Source organism: Carassius auratus, chromosome 1 (assembly GCF_003368295.1).
Source record: "Carassius auratus strain Wakin chromosome 1, ASM336829v1, whole genome shotgun sequence".
Classification (NCBI taxonomy): domain Eukaryota; kingdom Metazoa; phylum Chordata; class Actinopteri; order Cypriniformes; family Cyprinidae; genus Carassius; species Carassius auratus.
This window is the reverse complement of record NC_039243.1, coordinates 17890114-17912802: the sequence shown is the minus strand read 5'-3', so window position 1 is coordinate 17912802 and position 22689 is coordinate 17890114. Positions and strand designations below refer to the sequence as shown.

The window sequence follows — 22689 nt, the reverse complement described above, 5'->3', positions numbered from 1 at the left end:
GGGAATACATTTTTTATTATTTTTCTGAGAAAAAAAATCTTCTCTAGAAATCTTAACTGTGTCCCAAAAAGTGCTTTTCCAAGAAGACTAAACTCAAACAATTTTCATCAAATTCTCCCAAACCTGAATTGTCTATAGAAGCCCATTTCCTCTACATGATAATAAAATAAAAGAGGATTTGTCTCAAGGGGAAAATGTCAGAATAGCAATATCAATTCAGAATTCTTAGAAAAAGAGTCAGAATTCTGATAAATAAAGTCAGAACTGTGAGATAAAGAATTATGTGGGGGAGTGGTTTAAATCTTAATTGCAGTTGTGGGTTAACATTTAAAAAAAATACTGATTTTATCATTTCTCAAGTTGATCTCATAGTTCTGAATATATCTCTCACAATTCTTGCAATTTACATCACATTATATAATACTTCCTGAATAAGACTGAATAAGTGGTCATCTAATCATATCAGCCCATGCACACAGTCTTAGCTAAATATGTGTGCATGTGTGTGCTGCTGCTGGTTATTTGCCTGTGTCTGGTCTCTCCTCTGATCTTATGCCATATGGCTGTGGTACAAAATTTCATTGCATTTCAAAGGACATTTATGCAGGACACGGGCTGGCCAGTCCATAAACCATACGCACTCATGCATATTCACATTTTAATTTTCATTCTTTCATGCACTTTCTTTTGTGGGCATTGGTTGGTTGCCACCTTCATATCCCAACAGTAACTCCACATATTTCAATCAGTTCTCTTGACATGTGCTCATAACATACTGTGTGTGAGTCACACAATATCAGAATAATCTCACAATAGTGGTTTTATTTATCATATTTGCAGTGTCATCATCTGAACATTTCACAATTTAAACAAGAGCCAAAGAAACTGTTGCCCAAGGCCTAACAGAAGCATAATCCATCCTTGATGTCACCCTGACATGTGAACTTTATTCTGTATAATGGTGTTAAAATCAGAAAGGTTTACTACATTAATGTCTGTTAAGCTGGCCAGTCCATGGCTTTCAAAGACAGAGGCTTTAGGGTCATTTGAGACTGAAATAAATTAAAGTTGCACAAATGTATCTCAAACTGTTATTAGAGAGAGAGAGAGAGAGAGAGAGAGAGAGAGAAAGACATTTGAAATTATATGAGCCAATGAAAGGTACCATGGATGAAATGTTCCCCAACTGCAGTTAATTAATTTCCTTCACTCTTCCAGATTTCATTCAATGCCACAGTGCATGTGTGTGTTTAGTGCTCAAGAAAGTAATTTTTCTGGCAGACTGACAGTGACTTTAATAAATAAATGTTTAATTTCATTCCTGGGTAGAGAATGAATAAATGTGACTTGAGGTTACTTCGCAAGAACACACACACACGCTCTTTCATATCTGACCTGCTTCACAATATATTGGCGTGTTGGATTGTCAGTGACACCTAGCTAATTTAAAAAAGATAACTTAATACTAAACCTCAAACTTCATTATACATTTCAAAGGATTACGTCCTACATTGCCTTTTGGCATTAACACAGGCTACTTTCTCTCCTCACGCACACACGCATACTGACAGATCTAATTTTTCTATCTCATAGAGTGGATATTGCTGTATGAGCACATTTTTTGTCTTGGGGTGGAAAGCATTTTTCCAGCTCAGTGCAAGTGCTGTGAATGCCCATGTCTCAGCACTGTAGCATGACTGCAAGCTATCGTCCAAGGTCAAACTGATTATTCCCACTGGGAAGCATCTGTCCCATCAGAGACTAACCATGCGCATGTGTGTACAACATTAAGAGCAGAGAGAACAATGAGAAGGAGGCTTAGATACTAGTGGCTCTTTAATCATGTCTTTATTAGAGCTGTTTGCTTATACTGTGCTTTGGGTTAGGGATAGCCCTAAAGGATTACAATTTTACCTCTGTGCTAAGAACATGAATTCATTGTGCATTCAAGTCATCTTGGAAAGTTCATATTTGTGAGTTGTGAAGTCACAATTATGACATTAGGTGTGTTCAACTCACTTTGGTCGGAGCTAAATGGTGATGTAGCAAATTCTATGTAAAACTCAACAAGATTTTTATCTACAAAATTATGAATAAAGAATGCACATCAGGTGTGGTTTTGTTTGTTTTATTAAATTTATGAAGGTGTACATTGAATTGTTAAATATTCTATTATGATTGTAGATTACTATGGTGTTTTGTGCATGCAAACTTAATGTTATTGTAAATGAAAAAAAATATAATAATTAAATTAATTTTAACACGTTTACCATTGATACAGATGTTGCATCCTTCGCGTACAATGTTTTTTTACCTGCCCTAAAGAAAATCCAGTGTTTCCCATGACTAAAACATTTTTAAAAAATGACGTTTTGAACCATAGAATGAAAAAAAAAATGGACAATGCATCTCTACTTCCTTCCACAGAAAAATGAAACCAAAATATCTCAGGTATGGCTGCTGTCATTCGTCCCAATGGCGTCATTTGGAGCCCAAGTCTCACAGAAGTGAGCATTAGCTGGAGGTGCAGTATTAAAGTCCAGCCCAAACTCTTCAGACCCAGTCACAAAAATCAGAAAGAAAAAAAAATGACACAAAAAACCGAACACTTGAATACACATCGGCATGATAATAACAACCTGAAATGATGGGAACCATCTTTGGCGAAATTTTATTTTAAATGTAATTATTTATTTATTTTTCTATTTCACCATACAAAATTAGGCGCTAGATATGACCAAACCTTGGCCAACCCAAAGAAACTGCATAGCAGAACAACCCTCAACCCACAAGCATCTTTGCCTTAGAAATGAATCAAAATAACATGTCTTAGGAGGCCTATAGAACAGCCTTTGGAAAATGCCCATGATGACTGACTGAATATACTGTCACTATGTGTTTTGGAGCACTGCATATATATATAATGAGGCCCAGGTGTATGTCACATCATATGGGCCCATGAGATCACCTTGTGCATGCCTGGGGGAAACTGTTCCAGCTAAAGATGAACATGCTGGATTGATAATAGAAAACACATTTATATACGCACTATATGTGTATCTCTTAGCTGTTGTTGCACTTGTCATCTTGACCTCAAGCTACTGTATAAGCATAATGACTGTGGTGGTCAGAGGCCTATCTAAGATTTACGAGGCAAGAATCATTCAAGGGAAAGAAAAGAAGCAAAATATGATTGCTGCTTTTTAACTCACCTCTAGCATTTTATTTTTGTAAAATAAAACCGCACATGCTTGCTTGGGAGATGGGTTGGTTTGACAGCTCAGGTTCCTTATTAATAAGAACAATTAACTTATTACCATAATTTCCCAGTGTTGAGTTGATAATTCTACCTTTGCATTCTACAGGGCTTTTAAAAATATTATATATGCTACACTTTATCCTGAGATCAATTTCATTTTGACTGGAGGGGTTTGTGTTTTGAGAATGATTCATGTAAATTAGGGTTGAAAACTGTCTATAATTTGTTTCACCTTTATTATACCAGCAATAATAGGGCCTCATAACATAGAGAAGATCATCTAGTATTAGAGGTAATGCGTGGGCAAACAAAACGATATTCCTACAATTAGGAGGCTGGCGGAGCAAATCTTAGATTTAGCAGACTTATATTTTTTTATTTCTCTTGTGGAATCATTTGTAGCGTGGGTGAACAGAGAGGAAGATTATTGTCAAATTGCTTAATAACAACATGAGGCTCAGAGCAAATTTCTTAACATCGATAATTAAAACAACAAAAGCGATCAAGCTTTCATCTGTATTAAATGTGTGGTGCATGTGCTGAGTCGAGTTTCATACATTTTGACATCTTATAGCACAAAACAAAGACTGACCTTTCTTACCTTGAATCAAACTGAATTAAATCAATATAGATCAAAGAGAGTGCAATTCAATTGAATAAAAAAATAATAAATAAATAAAAGACTCTTGAGCTTCTTATTTTCACGGCACCCAACAATAATAGTCTACTGATAGATTGGTAATGCTTTTTTCTAATGCATGTTTATAAAAATGACTTAAGTGTCCTAACTGAACTATGGCTTAATCTTGGTTTAGGCTAAAACCATTTCGGCCCCCCTAGTATTGGTAGGTTTAGGAGTAGGTGTGGGGGACGGGTTAGGATTAGGGGTGGGGTTAGGATTAGGCAATCAGGTAGCGATTTGAACAAGGGGGGTAATAATTCGGCATGGGGTCGAAATTGGGAACAACACCGGGCCTATAACAGACGTTTGCTGTGGGAGACGCTTTAATTCCACATTATTAGACTGAGCTGCCATCTGCTGGACTGATATCACGAACACATGAGGGGGAAAAGCCCATGTTTTCAACTTTAAAAATGATAATCATATGCTTGATTATATAAATTATTATTTCTGAACTGTCACTTTGTCTCTCAGTGTTTGTTCAAGACTTAATTGTCGCTTAAATGTTTTTTTTCCCCATAAATATATATCTAAATGAACGATTTCTCTAACAATCACATTTCTTCCAGGGCAGTAGATGGCAGTAATGTAGTCAAAGAGATGCGAGTGTTACACAGGTTTCGAAATTTTGAACCGGATCTTTTCGATGTTTCATTAGAACCGATTCGTAAAGTGAGGGCTATTCTCTATGATAATAGTACAATTGAAAAGTACGAGGCAAAGTAGAAAAACGCAGATACAACATTTGACAAGAAAATTATTTGAAACACATGGAAAACGCAGAGGACATAGGGACTTTTGGGCGAATCATGTTGATCACGTTCACTGTAATGATTCGTCTAAAGGAGCCGAATTACAAAACGGTTCTGATTCCAATTGCAACTGCAGAACGCACACAACAACACCAACTTCATAAGATATGAAACACCCGTGATATTTACCAAAGCGCAAAACAGAGGGTTTTCACTGTTGTGATGTAGTGTGTCAAACACTGACACTTTTTAAAATCTGCATATACCAACGGCATAAACAGTAAGTGCATTTAAATGTGCAGTTTTTCTTTTGAATGTGCTGCATGTGATGTTTCAAGTAAGCTCCGTCTTGGTCGTATAATGTGTTATAATAATATCACACGAGGTTGTTCTATGTCATTTTATCGATTTGTCATTAATCTATAATTTATTTTAAATCCCTCAACCTGTCGATAAACGTAAAATAAGATATGCTCATAGACTATAGTGCATTTCACGTATTCATACCGTGGTATTTTAATTCCATACCATCCAAAAAACAATATATATATATATATATATGGTATTGTTGTTATTACACTTACATCTTTCAAGTAAGGTCACACTTTTACCCATGATTAGTCTCTACAGTAACAAACTGTCTGAAGGGTTGTGTCTGTTTTTAGTTTTAAAGCAGTGTAAAGGGTCGAAGTATTTTGTTGGACTTTGATCTCTATCTTTTAAGAGTAGCGATATATTCAGCTGGGGTCAAATTTTTACATACACTTTGCAGTATCTGCAAAATGTTAATTATTTTACCAAAATAAAAGCAAAATGCATGTAAATTTATATTTAGTACTGACCTGAAAAAGATGTTCAGATGTTTACAGTCCATAAGAGAAAATTCCACAAAAGAAAATACTAGCTGAATTTATAAAAATGAATCCAGTCATTTTCAAACGGACACTGATGATCCAGAAGGAAATATCCCTAAATATCTTTTTATTTTATTTTTTTATTTAGTACTGCCCTTCAGAAGCTACAGAAGATATACTTAAATGTTATCCAGAAGACAAAATAAGTTAAATAAATTAAAAAAAAATTTACCCTGATCTTTAAACTCAAAATGTTTTCACGTCCAGGCTCTTAATGTATTGTTTCCTTCTGGATCATCAGTGAGCGTTTGATTCTTTAGTAATAGTTATATTTGAGTCCCCCGGTTGTCCTCAGTGTAAAAAGAGTGATCTCAAAATCATACAGTCATTGTTGGAAGGGGTACAAACACGTAAAAGATGCTGGAAAACCAAAGAATTTGTGGGAACTGAAAGATTTTTCTGAAGAACGGCAGGCAGTTTAACTGTTCAGGACAAACATGGGACTCATTTGTAGGAGCTCCCTACAAATATAGCAATTCTGGACAACTGCACATTTGCAAATATAAGGAGAGCTGAATATTCACGGGTAGTTTTCCCTCAAATGTTCTTGATTAAAAGACATGTTATATGAATTTAAAAAAACTGTGTTTGTGAATGCTTTCTTTTTTAAAACTTTGGAAAAGAGAAAACATCATGAGTCTTTTTAGCTGAAGAGGTACAGAATGATTATTGGTCTCATTTCCTCTCCAACAGAATGCTTTCTCCAATAGCCACTTGCCCACTTCCCTCTCTAGTTCTTCCCCATATCTGCAGTTTTATGTACTTTAGAAAGTGTTCAACTCTGTGTGACATTTGTCACGTGACTTCCAGTGGGATTTAATATTGGCAAATACATCATCCTAGTTGTGTCCTATAGGGGCTGAAACTGCTGAGAATCCTGCTGATGCATGCAATGTTTTCTTGTTTAGTTTTTATCATCGAGCTAAAATAATTTCTGTAACTGATTCTTAATAGAAGTGTGACGTGACATGTGGCCAGGTATGGTGACCCATAATCAGAATAAGTGCTCTGCATCTGTCCCATCCTTAGTGCACACACACAGCAGTGAACACACACACACACACACACACCCGGAGCAGTGGGCAGCCATTTATGCTGCGGCACCCAGGGAGCAGTTGGGGTTCGGTGCCTTGCTCAAAGACACCTAAGTCGTGGCTGGTATGAGACTCGAACCTGCAACCTTTGGGTTATGAGTCTGTGACTATTATTCTGATTTGATAGTATCAGATATATACTATGAAAATACTTTATTATGAAATTAGTCTGAATCTTTTGTGCTCAACGAGGTTGGATGTATTTGATTAAAATGCAGTAAAACAGTAAAGTATAATTCAAGCAACAGTGCTTCTTTGAGAGGTATGAATTAGTCGGATTGCACAAACAAGTTATAACATTTCATTCTTAGGGTTAGAGGATGTTGCCTTAGTAAATACTCTTAATTATATTATTTTTTTCTTTATAACCTTTAGTTTGAAATGGTGTCGTACAAGAGACTCACCCCTGAGGAAGTACATTTCTCAGGAGCTGCATTATTGGATGCTGATGAGTCGACGGACACCGATCTGAAAGAAGAACACCCAGAACTGCCCCTGCTGCCCCAGAGTCCTCGCTGCTCCATCACTATCGCCCTGCTGACCCTTGGAGGACTTATTGTGGTTCTCTCTGGTGTCTGGCTGCTTGGAACTATATTTTGGTTACATAAGCCACCCTCCACAGAACCTCACAGACCCCCTCTTCCCGCTGTGGCTAGAAGCCCAAACGGGACGTGGCTGCAGCCAGAGTCCTGCTCGCAGATACCAGAAGCATGGAGGTTTGACTGTTATCCAGAGAGAGGTGTGGTGGTCACGGAGGAGATGTGCCATGCTCGAAACTGCTGCTTCATACAGCAGTCACAGGCTAAGACATCAGGACGGAATGGAGTGCCCTGGTGTTTCTACACACCTGACTATCCATCCTACGAGTTGGTGTCAATTACTAACACTGAGATTGGGAAGGCTGGAAAACTGCTCCGGAACAAAAAAACCTATTATCCTAAAGACATAGATGCACTGCAGCTGGAGGTGCTGTATGAGGAGGACAACAGACTGCATGTGAAGGTGGGAGCACTTTTGGTCTTCCTGTTCCTGGCTGGTTATGCTCGCCATCTCTATTCATCAAGCAAAATGTTCTCAAAACATTATTTATCCAATACTGTTGACGTCGAAGTCCTGAATACAAATTATATATTTTTTTTTCGGTGGTAAAATTATCCGTTAGCATTTATTTACATCACAGTCCTCTAGAATTAAATTAGAACTCACGATGGTAATTCAAAGTGCTTTACATAAAATAAAGTAAAATAATCACAAAAAAAAAACAATATTCAAAAAATAAAACAAGGAATTTAAAAACTTAAATTTATTTAAAATGAATTTTAGACAGTACAGTCATTTTGTATATATATATATATATATATATATATATATATATATATATATATATATATATATATATATATATATATATATATATATATATATCTGTTGATAGTGAATATTTATAGAGTTAAATGAAATAATTTTAATTAATATTCATTTTTAATCATCGAAATTAACTTTTAATTATTGAAATAATGTGAAATATATTATTACAATTCAAACAAACTATTTTCTATTTTTGTATTCCTGTATCATGAACAGATAACAGATCCGGCTGAAAAGAGGTATGAGGTGCCTATAGATGTTCCTGTGGTTCAGAAAAGAGCATCATCAAACCCCTCTTACACTGTAGACTTCATCAAAGAACCCTTTGGGCTGATCGTCAAGAGAGCACAGACAGGAACTGTGCTGTAAGTACTGTCTATTTTCAACTAACATGAAAACACAGACCTGTTAAAAAAATACAAATTGAATGATTTAGTTTCTTTAACCATTAGAAGTGATCACCAATAAACTCTTTGTATCAGTATCGAGTTATTAACATCTGTTCATGTGCCATCAGGCTGAACACATCCATAGCTCCTCTCTTCTACGCGGATCAGTTTCTGCAGATGTCCACATCATTACCATCTCGTTTCATATATGGACTGGGTGAACATCGCTCCAACTTTCTGCATGACGTCCAGTGGAACACTCTCACTATGTGGGCTCGAGATGTCCCACCCATGGTACCTTGACATAAGTCTTCTGACGTATGAATCTGTCAGTTCTGTTTCAAATCTAATAACAAGCCTTAAAGAAACAGTTCATGCAAAAATACATTTTCTAAAAATGTGCTCATCCTCTGATCATCTAACATTGAAGTGTTTGTTGTTTCATTGGAACAGATTTGGAGAAATTTAGCATTACATGACTTGCTTACCAATGGATCCACTGCAATGAATGGGTGCCGTCAGAATAAGAGTCCAAACAGCTGATAAAAACATCACAATATTCCACAAGTAATCCACATGGCTGCAGCCCATCAATTCATGTATTGTGAAGTGAAAAGCTGCTTGGTTATAAGAAACAAAAACAACAAAAAGATGATTTTAACTTCAGTCCATTGCTTCTGGCCAAAATACAAGTCCATGATCCACTATAATGCATTGTCTAGGGAAAAAGTCCATCCCCTTGTTGTCCTCTCACATCAAAATCCAGCTACATAGCTGTTTAGAAATTGTAAATGGTGCTTAGCCTGTGTATATTTCTCTCCTGATTCAGAAAGATTACTTTTCTCTCTAAAGGAAGCCATTTCATGGATAGGGGACTCATATTTAAGCCAGAAACAATGGATTTGAAGTAAAAATCATTAATAATGGATTAAAAACAAACACGTCATAGACATTAATGGATGGACTGCAGTCTTGTGGATTGCTTATGGATTATTTTAATGTTTTTGTCAGCTGTTTGAACTCTCATTCTGACGGCACCCATTTCCTGTAGAGGATCCATTGGTGAGCATATTACATTGAACATTATAACTTGACCCCCTTAAAAGCACTTCAAGCATCATTCCAGATTAGTATATGTTCCAGATCGCACTGAATGTTCTGCGTTTGTTGATTGTCGGTTCTTTCAGGAGCTGACCAACCTCTATGGCGTCCATCCATTTTATCTTTCCATGGAATCTGATGGAATGGCACATGGGTTTTTCATGCTCAACAGCAATGCAATGGGTAGGCTCACACATATGCACACGTGATTCTAAATTGACATTGAGGTGAATGTGCATTTAGTATTCTTCCAATGCAAACCATGTACCACTTCACAAGCAGTGAATTTCCGTTTAAATAGTATAAACCTGCTTTGACTGAATTAGGTTGCATGTTATTTTTGCTCTGAGCCTTGTTTGATTTGTCATGATTATGATAAGCCTTGTATTTGATCATGATAATACACCCAATTATAAGATTAATATTTTGTGTTGTCAGAGACATTCATGTCTATGTTCCTATCAAGAATAATCATATCAGCTTCACATCAGCTTCCTACACGATACTTTGAACTATTAGTTGTGTTAATTTGTAAACTTTTATGAAAATCTATTTATCTAAATAACAACTTTTTTTTTTGGCTTTTTGCATTTGGTTCTGAAATGCTCTGCATTTTGCCCGTCAATCTGTGTTGTACGGGATAATGTCAAGATGGTGTTTGTGTTTAATGGGGGGGTGAAATGCTCGTTTTCACTCAATATCATGTTAATCTTGAGTACCTATAGAGTAGTACAGCATCTCTTATAACTCCAAAAAGTATTTAGTTTTATTATATTCATAAGAGAAAGATAGTCTTTACCGATTTTTCCCGGAAAAACACGAGCGCCTGGAGGCGTGACGTTTGGGCGGAGCTAAAGAATCACGAGCGCCAGTTGCGTTGAGAGCTTTTGGAAGCTGTGACAGCTGTGAAGGCTGAAACTGAACGAGAGCAGCAGCAGCAAGGACTCGCTCCGAGCGGGGCTCGAACCCGGGTCTCCGATGGGAGGCGGACGCACTAACAAGAAGGCAGAGATATTTGAAGCAGTTTTACTCACCGCCTGTGGTTCCAACACACAATCGTGACCCTTTTTCGTTGGGATTGCATCATTCTTAAGAAATAAACGATACGCAAATCCGTCGTTAAACTGGGCTTTGTTTGTAAAACAAGCATCTTCGAAATGCAGGGAACAAACACAAACACTTGCACAACTCTGTTGATGCTCTGTAAAAATAAACTCCATCCACTGGTCCCTTAATGCTGTTTTTTCTTTGGTAATCTGTGCAGGGTTGTCTTGCCCTGGCAACCAAAAACACACTCCTTTTGTGACATTTCGCGACGCTCTCGCTCTGATCAGTGATTGTCTGTGCACAGCCTCTCTCTGCTCTGCTATACGGGAGCGCGCGCTCTTCCGGCAAACGTGCCCTCAGGACCCATATAAGGAAATTCCGCTCCATCTAACGTCACACAGAGCCATACTCGAAAAAAACTTTCTGAAACTTGTGACAAACCGGAAGGAGTATTTTTGGAATAGAAATACTCCTTCAAACGTACAACTTAATTTATGAAACTTTGTCCATGTTTAGCATGGGAATCCAACTCTTTAACACTGTAAAAAACTCAGTATGCATGAAATAGCATTTCACCCCCCCTTTAACATCAGCCATTGGTTCTGCAGAAACGCATGAAAGCAGATTGCTAAAATCTTTTTTCCTCTTTTGTGACGTATATCTACATCAAATTTGCTTCTCGAAAAAAAGAAAAATGGCAAAGCAGAATTTTATACCTCGGGAATTGATCGGATTGTTGTATCGTTGTTGTTTGCTAATACCTGCGACTCAAGTTACTATATACTATTTATGTATTTATTTATACATTCTTTGAAATTTATATTTTTCAATTTACCATATTTGTAAATACTTTATGCATGATTCTTCACGGCATTACAGTGGTGCATGTCTGAAAAAATGCTATTAAAATGCTAAATATGGTATTAAACAATGGTAATGCCTTCTCATACTTGTGTAGGTATGTGCTGTCTGAACTTAGTAATGACTTGTGTAAAAAATCTTTGTAGATGTGGCTCTGCAGCCTGCTCCCGCTATCACCTGGCGCATGATTGGTGGGATCCTTGACTTTTACATTTTCCTAGGCCCGGATCCCAGCTCTGTGATCGCTCAGTACTTGGATGTTGTAGGTCAGCAAGCATCATGAGCAGTATTTGATAAGTATTTGTGACATGAGGTTTATGAACTAATCATTATATATTTTCTTTTTTCCGAAGGGAAGCCTGCAATGCCCATCTACTGGGCTCTGGGCTATCATCTCTGCCGATGGGGCTACAAGTCAAGTGACAAAACCTGGAATGTTGTAAAAGAAATGCGTAATTTTGGGATACCTCAGGTACTGTAGTTCTTAGATTGGTTGGAATTTTAACTCTTCAGCTGTAACCCTCCAGATTTACGCTTTCGACAGACAACAAGAAAAATTATTAAATACATTCAGCACGGAAAATGCAAAAAATGTATAACATTACAGTATCTCTTCTTTAGTATTGTTACTGTTAGCTAAAACTATTAACTAGTTTTGTTTTCAGTAATTGTAATCAAGCTTAAATAAAATATTAATATATAAAAAATAATAATAATAATTGTTTCTTTGGCTACTAACTGAAAAAAAAAAGAAGTTGAAGTAATACTTTTAAAAAAATAAAAATACTGTAATGCTATATACTCACATACCGGTATATGACATGACAAAAACACATAGAATTATTAGAATTAAACTAAAATTAAAATAAATAAATCTAATAAAAAATATACATACTGTAATAGTAAATAAATAATAGTAGTATATAACTCAGCAATGCTTGTTTACTCCCAAAGCAAACAATGAGCTGTTGTGATGAACCACAGAAAAACACTTGGCATTATGCATCTAGCATAAGGAATAGAAAGCTTTGCACTAGTTGCAAATTGTTCAAATAGCAAACTGATTTTTTTTTCTGTCTTTCAGGATGTTCAGTGGAATGACATTGACTACATGGATCATGCTTTAGATTTCACTTATGACACTATGAACTTTTCCACCCTTCCTGACCTTGTGAAAGACCTTCATAGACATGATCAACACTACGTCATGATCCTGGTACACACGCACTTTGACACAATTACACAAGAATCATTTGTGAAATGAATGAACTACCCCTGTAGTTACTCTTTCAGAACACCTAAATGGTCTTGAAAGGTAACTGACTTCATACATTCACTAATAATCTCCTCGACACCAGTTCGTTGTCATTGCTCCAAAAAATGTCAGAAAACTGAAGTTAGTTTCACGCTCAAACAATAGCTCTTGCATCTTTTGTTAGAAGATGCCAGTTGGTTTAATATGTGATGACATTCATTCATGTTCAGTGTGGCCTGAATAATTTTAGTAGATTGTTAATAGATTTATTTATAAACTAAAAATCAAAATGAGAGGAGCTCCTATGTTCTGTGGGTTTATAAAATATCCTTCTCCTGCAAAATATTCATTCGACATACTTCCTCTTTTGGCTCTCGTCTTTTTTGTGGAGCAGTAGAATCACACTGACAGTCATGAGGACGGTTTGGCAACTGAATGTTTCACATGACTGCAGTTGAAACCCTCACTGGAGCGTTTGGATTTGTCACTGGATTGACTGTAGCTGAAGTGAGCTTTATGTAAACTGCAGCTTGTGTGTTTGTCTCTTTTGCACTTCCTCATCAGGATCCCGGAATCAGTAACTCTCAGCCGTCTGGCTCCTACTGGCCATTTGATGAAGGGAAGAAGAGGGGCATCTTCATCAATGATTCGAATGGAGACATCCTTACTGGGAAGGTACACTTAAGTATATAAAATACTTAAGTATACAATTAAATATATATTTGTCTTATGCTTACCAAGACTGCATTTATTTGATCAAAAATACAGTAATAGTAGTAATATTGTAAAATCTAATTAAAATGTTAAAGCAATAGGTGTTTGAATATATTTAAAACTGTAATTTATTTCTGTGATGGAAAACTTTTGTCTTCAGTGTCACATGATCCTTCAGAAATAATTTTAATATGATTTAAAACTCTTTTTTTTTTTAACATTTCCTAATTTCTTTTCTATCACCTTTGACAATTTAATGTGGCCTTGTTGAATAAAAGTATTAATTTATGAAATTACTATAAATTGATCATGGCTGGCAAGTAAACCGTGGCATCGGCAACCAATAATAAACTTGTGTAATTCTGCAATCAGTGTCAGTATGAAGTCCATGTCTAGACAAATCTAAAACAGAAACTTGGTTTATCAATTAATATTTAGTTCTTAGAAATAATTAGTACGTGGCCAGTCAAAAAACTAAGCAAAACAAAAAACTCTTATTAGAAAAATTTAATATAAATGTAAATTAAATATAAATCTTATAATAATTAATATTATTGTACATTACATTTGTTATATGTGACTGAGGCTTGACTGCAGGAGTTTTTTTTTTCTTAGGTCTGGCCAGGACTCACGGCCTTTCCAGATTTCTCCAATCCAGACACACATGAATGGTGGTACCAGAATCTGAAGAGTTTCCATGAAAAAGTGCCTTTTGATGGCGTGTGGATTGTATGTTGTGCATTTGCATTGTTGCCTATTTGACGGTTTTTATTTGCAGCTACTCAAGCATTGATCATGTTCTCTTCTTTATTTCTCTCCCCCAAGGACATGAATGAACCATCTAATTTTTTTGATGGATCACTGAATGGCTGTCCTGAGAATGACCTGGAAAATCCTCCCTACACCCCAGGTATCAGTGTAGTAGCTATTATGTGGAGATCTAATTGTGCCTGCTATGTTTATTCCAATGATGAGACATGGTATTGTCTGCTGTAGGGATTCTGGGTGGAACATTAAAGGCCAAGACTGTGTGTGCATCTGCACGTCAGAAAATCTCCACTCACTACAACATACACAGTCTGTATGGACTCATGGAAGCTAAGGCAACTGAAAGGTACACTCAAACATACAAAAATACACACATATTACTGTTCAAAAGTTTGGGGTCGGTATTTTTTTTAATACTTTGAAATTAATACTTTTATTCAGCAAGGATGCATGGAATTGATCAAAAGTGACAAAGACATTTATAATGGTAGTTAGTTTGACATTGGTTTTTTTTTTGTTTTTTTTTTGTCAATGAAACTCTTTGTGGCTGTTATGTTTTTAGCCCAAACTAACTCCGATTGTCATAAATATATGTCCTTTACATTGCGCTAGGCTTAATTTCTAGGGCGGAAAATTTTAAACAGTTAACCATTTAAATCAATTAAACAATTTAACTATGTGACATTATAATATAAAACCAAAACTAAAATGTTCAGATAAACATCCCTGTCATTGCACAAAGTTCCGTTTTTTGTTTTTCTTTGTTTTTTACAGTTTTATAATAATTTTACAATTTTTAATGTATGCAATAATATAAATCCATTAAACGACAACACCATTTGATCTAAAGGTATCAAAACAACTGTAAAATATACAGAATATTATTCAGCATAATGCACAAGGCTTAGTTTTTCAGATTATGCCTTTGTTTTTATATACAGTATTGAATCCATATTTTTCAAGTTTTATATACTGTACCCACTTAAATTAATTAAACTGACACCGTTTGAGATTAAGGTATCAAACCAACTGTTCTATATTCAGAAAATTATTCTTTATTATGCACAAGGCTTGGTTTTTAAGATTATGCTTTTATTGTTTTTATATTGTTTTATTTTATTAAAGGATCCTGCAAGCACTTTAATTTATCCCCCTTTACTCATAGTGCACAAAAAGTGGTTCAATAACTTTGAATGTTACAGGGACTGATTATTACAAATGCAGATTCCACTGTTTTCTGGTTAAACCATTTTTTATTTATTTATTTATTGCTAAGGTTTGCATGTGGTGGTGTTCTTAATGACAGCTTTCCTTACAATGTATACTATTCCTAAAATAAGAAATATCCCAATATATCGTCTTGTTAAAGTATCACAATGTATCGCAATATATCGTATTTCAACCCCTGTTTCGTGTTACGTTTCATATTGCTAGATTCTTAGCAATACATAGCCCTAACAGTTATGAAGAAATGATGCTTTAAAAATGAATGCACTCTTAATTTAACGCACCTGCCCCAGACCTACAAAAGTCATTTAATGTTTCATACAGTTGATTGGCAGCATATTATTGTCCGTTTTAGATAAATTAACAAAAATATTACAGCCGTTTAAATGAATGGACTGAATGAAAGACTGGCTTCATTAATTGTTAAGACATTTGCCGCCACCTACTGGCAGTTTAAACATTTATTTCATAATTCTGTAAATAAAAACCAATTAAATTAATAATTCACTCAAAATTTCTAAAATCTGTATGATTTTTTCTTTCTTTTTTTTTTTTTTTGCGACAATAAATTAATATATTTTGAAGAATGCTGTTAACTAAACTGTTTTGTATTCCATTGGCTTCCATTGTATGGACAAAACAATTCTCAAATATCTTCTTTCATGTTACACAGTTTGTGTTAGGCCATTGTAGCAAAAAAGGTTTGTGTAATAAATTCTGTTGAATCAAGTAAATTATTTCCGTCTAAAGCTACTTTTCGCAAGGTCTATTTGATGTATTTCTTATTTTACACAATCATGGCTTTGAATTGTATTTTGGGGGGTAATTTCTCAGACAAATTTGATGTACAATTAATTTGCAATTAATTAATCACCACATTGTGTAATTAATTAGGTAAAAAAATGTAATCACTTCACAGCCCCAAAAATGGCACAAAATATTTATATTTCAAATTGCTGTTGTTTCTTTTGCTGTTCTTTTGAACTTTGTTCATCAAAGAATTATTAAAAACAAAGCTGTAGCCACTAAAATATTAAGCAGCACAACGGTTTTCAATTGTAATAATAAGAAAAGTTTCTTGAGTATTCAATATGCACATTAAAATTATTTCTGAATGCTAAAAATACAACATTTCCATCTCAGGGAAAAAATATTTTACAATATTACTGTTTTTCATTATTTGATTAAAATGCATTAGATTCTTTAAAAAAAAAAAGTTTTATACATTTTACAGACCTGAAACTTTTAAAAAGTAATGACTTATCTATCTATCTATATATATATGTATGTGTGTGTATTTTTCATAACCACACTTTTCAAGCAAAACATTTAACCAAAAAAAGCTTGTTTTAAAATGATAAACAAAAAATATAATTTCCAAAGTAATAAAAAAAAAACACTCTCTGGTTGTCAAATGTAAGTGGATCACGTCCATTTGTCTCTCTCAGTGCTTTGAGGAAGATCACAGATAAGCGTCCCTTCGTCATTTCCCGCTCTACGTTTCCCAGTCAGGGCAAGTATTCAGGCCACTGGCTCGGAGACAACAGGAGCCAATGGAAAGACCTGGCCACATCCATACCAGGTATAAACACACACACCTGTGCTCTGCTGAGGTCAGAGTTAGTCCCATAGAGTTTTGTATTTTCTACAGCTACACTAACCACTTCCTTCCTCTTTCCCAGGTATGCTGACATTTAACATCCTGGGCATTCCTCTTATTGGGGCAGACATCTGTGGCTTTGGAGGCAGCACTACAGAAGAACTGTGTGTCCGATGGACCCAGCTTGGAGCTTTCTACCCCTTTTCAAGAAATCACAACTCCATAGATGAACAGGTGAACTTTCTTCCATCTGTCCTAAACACTCTAACTACAGCTGTTCAGTAATATTTTTTAGCTCTTAATGCTGAAATATGTGCTGTTTTAGAGCCTCTGTATATTTTTTTTTATTATTATTATCCCATCTGTCAGTTGTTTTGGTAGGACAATATTGTTTTTATAATGTTTTGTGTGTGTGTGTGTGTGTGTGTTTCAAAGACACTTTTCTGAATTAACAGTTTTGTCATTTCACAACAGGATCAGGAACCAACTGCATTTAGTCCTGCAGCTCGAATAGCAATGAAAGAAGTCATCCTCCTACGTTATTCCCTGTTCCCACATCTCTACACACTCTTCCATCATGCACACATCAGTGGACAGACAGTCGCCACACCACTGCTCTTCCAGTAAGATGAACACGAAACCTGACTATATGTCAATTTACATTTTAAGGAATCATTTACTCCCAAACTTGAATGCGTAATCTTGTAGCATATAGATATATATAAAACTTTTTTGTGCTGTGTTTAAGGTTCCCAAACGATGAGAAGACATACGGGATAGATAAACAGTTCCTATGGGGAAAGAGTTTGCTGGTCACACCGGTTTTGGAGGCAGGGCAAGATCATGTTGTAGGATATTTCCCTAAAGGTCTCTGGTACGATTTCCACACCGTAAGTCACATCTCTCTGGAATCCCTCTTAGAAACTCACAATTCTCTTACTTTAGAGTCTCTTACAATATTCATATTCATTTGTCTCATATTTAGGGTGACACATTGGTAAGCAGTGGAGAAGAAATCAATCTTAAGGCTCCATTAGACAAAATCAACCTACATCTCAGAGAGGGTTCCATCATACCTACACAGGTGACAGAGACCGATCACATCATATACATACTCAATACATTATGTAACGGATATTTTTTTGTGTGTACTTATAAGTAATTTCTGTATCATTTTATATTATATATATGTATATATGTGTGTATATATATGTATATATAATAAACACACACACACACACACACACAATAATAGTTTTGTGAGCTCTGGCGGAGAAGAACATTTTCAACAAATAATACACACACACACTGTAAGTAAGATATATTTATACTCTAATGTAATAATAGAGCTATAATTATAAGGCAAACTTTGTTATTCAGATGACATTAACTTTTTGGTAGCATTTGCACATATGCATGTGTTTATACCGTCTGATCACTTCTATCTGTTGCCTTGTTTATTAGAAATGATTTGTGTTTCAGAGACCTAACACCACCCTGTGGGTGAGCAGCGGTCAGCCCCTTAATCTGATTGTGAGTCTGAGTGAGGACGGCCTGGCCAAGGGTGATTTATTTTGGGATGATGGAGAGACCATTGACACTTACGAGAAAGATCAGTATGCTTACATCTGTTTCACAGTGGAACAGGTACAGAAAATGCACAATACACGTTTACTGCAATAAACCAGCATGCTTTCGTTTTCAAAGGGGACATCAGATGCATATTTCCCACAATTCTTTGGGGTTTTCATGAAGTGTCTGTAACACACTTTTGTTAAAATTCCTCAATGGTCATGTGAAACAACACCCTTTTTGTCTGTCAAAAACGGATGTGATCACAGCGATCCATTTCAGTGCATGTCTCTTTAAATGATAATGAGCTACTGCTCACCCCACCCCTCTCCTCTGTTTTTCGTGTATTCGGTGGTGGGTGGTGGGACTCTTATGTTCATTTTTACCTCCAACTACAAAACACCTGCATTGCTTATGAGATGTTGTCGCTACAGCTGCTCAAGCGCGGAGAAAATGGCAGACAGTGTACTACTGGCTGAGGCTGGAAATATGCTAATAAGGGACAAACCATGAGTCGTGCGCAGGGTCTGAGCATTATGACATCATCGTGCACAGAAAATCAAAACAGCTTGATAAGAGACTGTGTAGGCTTTTTGGGGATTAAAAAAAGGAATAAATGGATTTTTATCATTGCAATGTGGTTGTGCCCACACAATGCGAAAACACATTTACATGCAAACACCATGTAAATGTGAATTTTGAATCTGATGTCCCATTTAATAAGCATTCATTTGTTCCGGTATACTATTGGCATGTTACATACCCATTTTTATCCAAAGGTATTTTATTAAATGTAACACTTGCTTGTTCTTAAATGTTTCTCTAAATGATGATGATGTCAACTACTTTGGATAATTTGCATTAGTTATAACCATGCCTGATTTCAGGGATGATGACTATAATCTTCTTTATTTATGATCTTCAGAATACGATGACATCAGAGGTGCTGCATAATCATGAAGAGGCTGCTTACATCACAGTGGAGACCGTTTCCTTTTATGGGGTGAAGGTGAAGCCAGAAAACGTAACTGTGAATTCACAAGAGGCAGCGTTCACTTACCATGACAATCAGGTAATACAGTATACTTAAATATTGTTTTAGGAGTGATGGTTTTGTACATTTCAGGTGAATTTTGAACCATTCCCAGTAAGTTAGAAGGATAAAAATGTCCATTCGCAGTCCACTGATACAAGCTTTCAAATTTGCAGTGGTATCGATCATTATTTTTTAATATATTTCAAAAAATACATAGTTAAATACAGTCTAAGTACAAAAAAAACTTAAATTCATGCAAAATGAAATATTTTTCTTGTCTTATGCCCATCTAGGTGCTGACAGTAACAGACTTGGGTCTGAACCTCAGTCGTAACTTCACAATCAACTGGATGTAAATGTGACCGTCATCACCACTATTGCAAAATTGGAAGTTACTGCAGAAATCATGACCGTAACATCTCAAATGACTTCATCTCAGTACTTGCACAATGGTGGTTCCGGTTCCAACCTGAAATCAAATATAAACCAGAAAGGATAAGACCGATTATTGATTGTATGTTGAATGTTTGTATTATTGACCCCGTGGTGGTCAGTTGCACTCAAAAGGTAGCAAAACCGAAGGGAAGAATTGTGTTTTTTTAATTAAACTAGTTTGTTCTGTTATTGGGTAGATATGTATTTAAACTGCTGTTATTATCACTGCCTTTTATTGCTGATATTGTTTCCAGAACAGAAAGATTCTTCTGACACTCTTTTAAACCTTTAACAGTCGAATAAAGCTTTTCATCTTAAAGTTCATTATGGTTTACACTACACCATACCACCAAAAAGTAGGCAAGTTCAAGTTGATTTTGAGTATCTTAAAATAAAATCAGATCCTGCTGAAATCATAACCTTTCAGATTCTTTCAAATTAAGTTGGTCATTATTATTCTGATTTGCATATGTGTATATATATATTGTTCACTAGCATGTTTGCACAGGACATTCTGATGCAGCAGGAATGCATGTTTGAGCTTTAGTTTCCATGTACTGACAGGCTTGTAATTGAAATGATCCAATATGTTCAGCCAATCCAAATGTGACAGAAATAGTTTTTGTTCTCATAAATGATTCGTTTTATCGTCCAAAGTGAGTAATTCTAAAAATGAATAGCCATGAAAATAGTACGCAAGTAAATCACTGTACATTATTCATCATGGCTTATCTCCTACCACATGCTGTTGATATTAACATGTATATCATAACATTGTGCCTTATAGTTCATCAAAGATGTGATTCAACATTCAGTGGCTTTACTGTGAATGTATAAAACCCTCCTTTCATAGCACTGGGCTTCTGTACAACTTATGAAAACATTCAAATGTATAGATTTGTGTGCCTGAAACTGAATCTAAATAATATATCTATGACAGTATGAGGCAGTTTAAGGCTTCTTTCCTTTAAATGACCCTGAATAAACTGCTGTACAGTATTTCACAAGAAAGTTACAGGGTAGTGTGCAATAAAGATTTGAAGTGTTCTTCTTTTTTCTTGTGTTTTTCTTTTGACTTAAGGCTGTGATATGCCAACTAGCAATCAATTAGAAACAGTACAGCATATAAAGAAAAAACAAAGAAAACCCTAGCAACATGGTAAAACTGCTCTGTTAAAAACCTGTGCTGATAGTAACACGGCTTCCTCTGGGAGTGTATCTACACGTCTGAACCTTCAGCTTTCATCTCACACTGACACAAGACCTGTTTGAAGATCAAGGCCAGACTTGTGCTTCTGCATCAAGCATGATATGACAGCAAGCTGAAAGCTTATTTCTGTACGGGCCAATGAAGGCAGAAAGAAATCAAGAAGAAGAAGAAAAGAGACGAATAAAGATAGAATTATCTATGGGGCAGGAAAGATTTCTTGATTAGTGACAGACGTCACTGACCGTATTAACTAGGCAATTAAAAATGATGGAGCTTTAAGAAAAGTGCTGCATGTAGAAAAGTGCTTTTTAAAAAAGCCCCAAAACACAACCTTCCTCTGCCAAGAGATTTCATTTAATTACAAAACAGCCATCATAATTATCTTTAAAACATGCCAAAATACAGCAAACCTAGATAAGACATAATTACTTGAGTGCATACTAGTGTGTTTTTGAAAAAGTTAATGAATATGAAACATGTCAAAGCTAGATTCTGTTATCATCCACTTGTAATATTCTGCAGTGAGAAAACATCTGATTCACAAGAGGACTGTTAAAAGACCAATAAAGACCCTTCAGCTTGAGGCTTTACGTCCCACAATAATAAATGACAATTAGAAAATATGAATTACCCATAGGAAGATTTGTTACCTCTTTACGGTTTTATTTGTGTACAGTGAAAAATACACTGTTCAGAAGTTTGAAGTCAGTAATGCTTTTTATGTTTTTGAAAGAAGTCTCTTATGCTCTATTATATTATATCATATTATAAAGAACTCTTAAACAGTAGTACAAACAGTAGTATATCTGTAAATCTGATAGTTGCAGTTACAATTATATATTACATTATTATTTAAATTTAATAAAATTATAAAATTAGGTGCTAAATAGTCAAACAAATTCTAAAAATTACAAAATACCTAAAAGTAGCGAGTTGCATTTTAAGGTCCAGCAACTATGCTTGTTTTTGAAGTCTCTGTTTTATGACTCCAAAACCTAATTTCAATAAAATCAGCTCTGACTGCACAGTATTTATAAAGTAAGTTTGCTCTTGAAAGGAACCAAACCCATCAAATGCATAGTAATAAACTTAATGAAAAACACGGTGTACAGTTTGGAATAGAAAAAAAAAAAAGAACTCAACTTCTGGAATATTGCATAATTTAATACACAGTAAGAGATACAGTGAGATACAATGTAGCTCCAGCTAATTAGAAATTATTTATTTTTTATTGTGTTTGTCTCACAATAAAACAATGTTTATTTTGGCTGTAAAAACATAATTGCTTTCAATTTAGCCTAGAAGAAAACAGTAACACAATATCACATACTCCCTCTCATTCTCTGTGCGTATTGAGGGCTTCAGAGATAACAGCTTCCAGATGTTACATCTTCTCACTCTTGCA

At 35.4% G+C, this 22689-nt stretch overlaps 1 protein-coding gene across 1 annotated transcript; it reads left to right on the top strand.

Annotated features, from left to right (window-relative positions):
- The first annotated feature begins 4797 nt into the window (after positions 1-4797).
- LOC113094728 (lysosomal alpha-glucosidase-like) lies at positions 4798-21127 on the top strand. The gene is made up of 20 exons (XM_026260404.1): positions 4798-4973; positions 7077-7703; positions 8286-8434; positions 8587-8752; positions 9646-9742; positions 11614-11733; positions 11821-11939; positions 12552-12683; positions 13287-13397; positions 14052-14165; positions 14262-14346; positions 14433-14550; positions 16880-17013; positions 17114-17265; positions 17506-17654; positions 17780-17921; positions 18017-18115; positions 18514-18678; positions 19529-19675; positions 19933-21127. The coding sequence occupies exons 2-20, from the start codon at positions 7083-7085 to the stop codon at positions 19993-19995; spliced, it is 2883 nt and encodes a 960-aa protein (XP_026116189.1). The 5' UTR covers positions 4798-4973; positions 7077-7082; the 3' UTR covers positions 19996-21127.
- Positions 21128-22689: the final 1562 nt, after the last annotated feature.

Excerpts from the sequence above, each read along its gene's own strand:
- LOC113094728 (XM_026260404.1), top strand. The coding sequence starts at position 7,083 with ATGGTGTCGTACAAGAGACTCACCCCTGAGGAAGTACATTTCTCAGGA. Across the intron at positions 18,116-18,513 it reads GTTCCATCATACCTACACAG|AGACCTAACACCACCCTGTG; the intron begins GTGACAGAGACC and ends TTTGTGTTTCAG. Across the intron at positions 19,676-19,932 it reads TCACTTACCATGACAATCAG|GTGCTGACAGTAACAGACTT; the intron begins GTAATACAGTAT and ends ATGCCCATCTAG.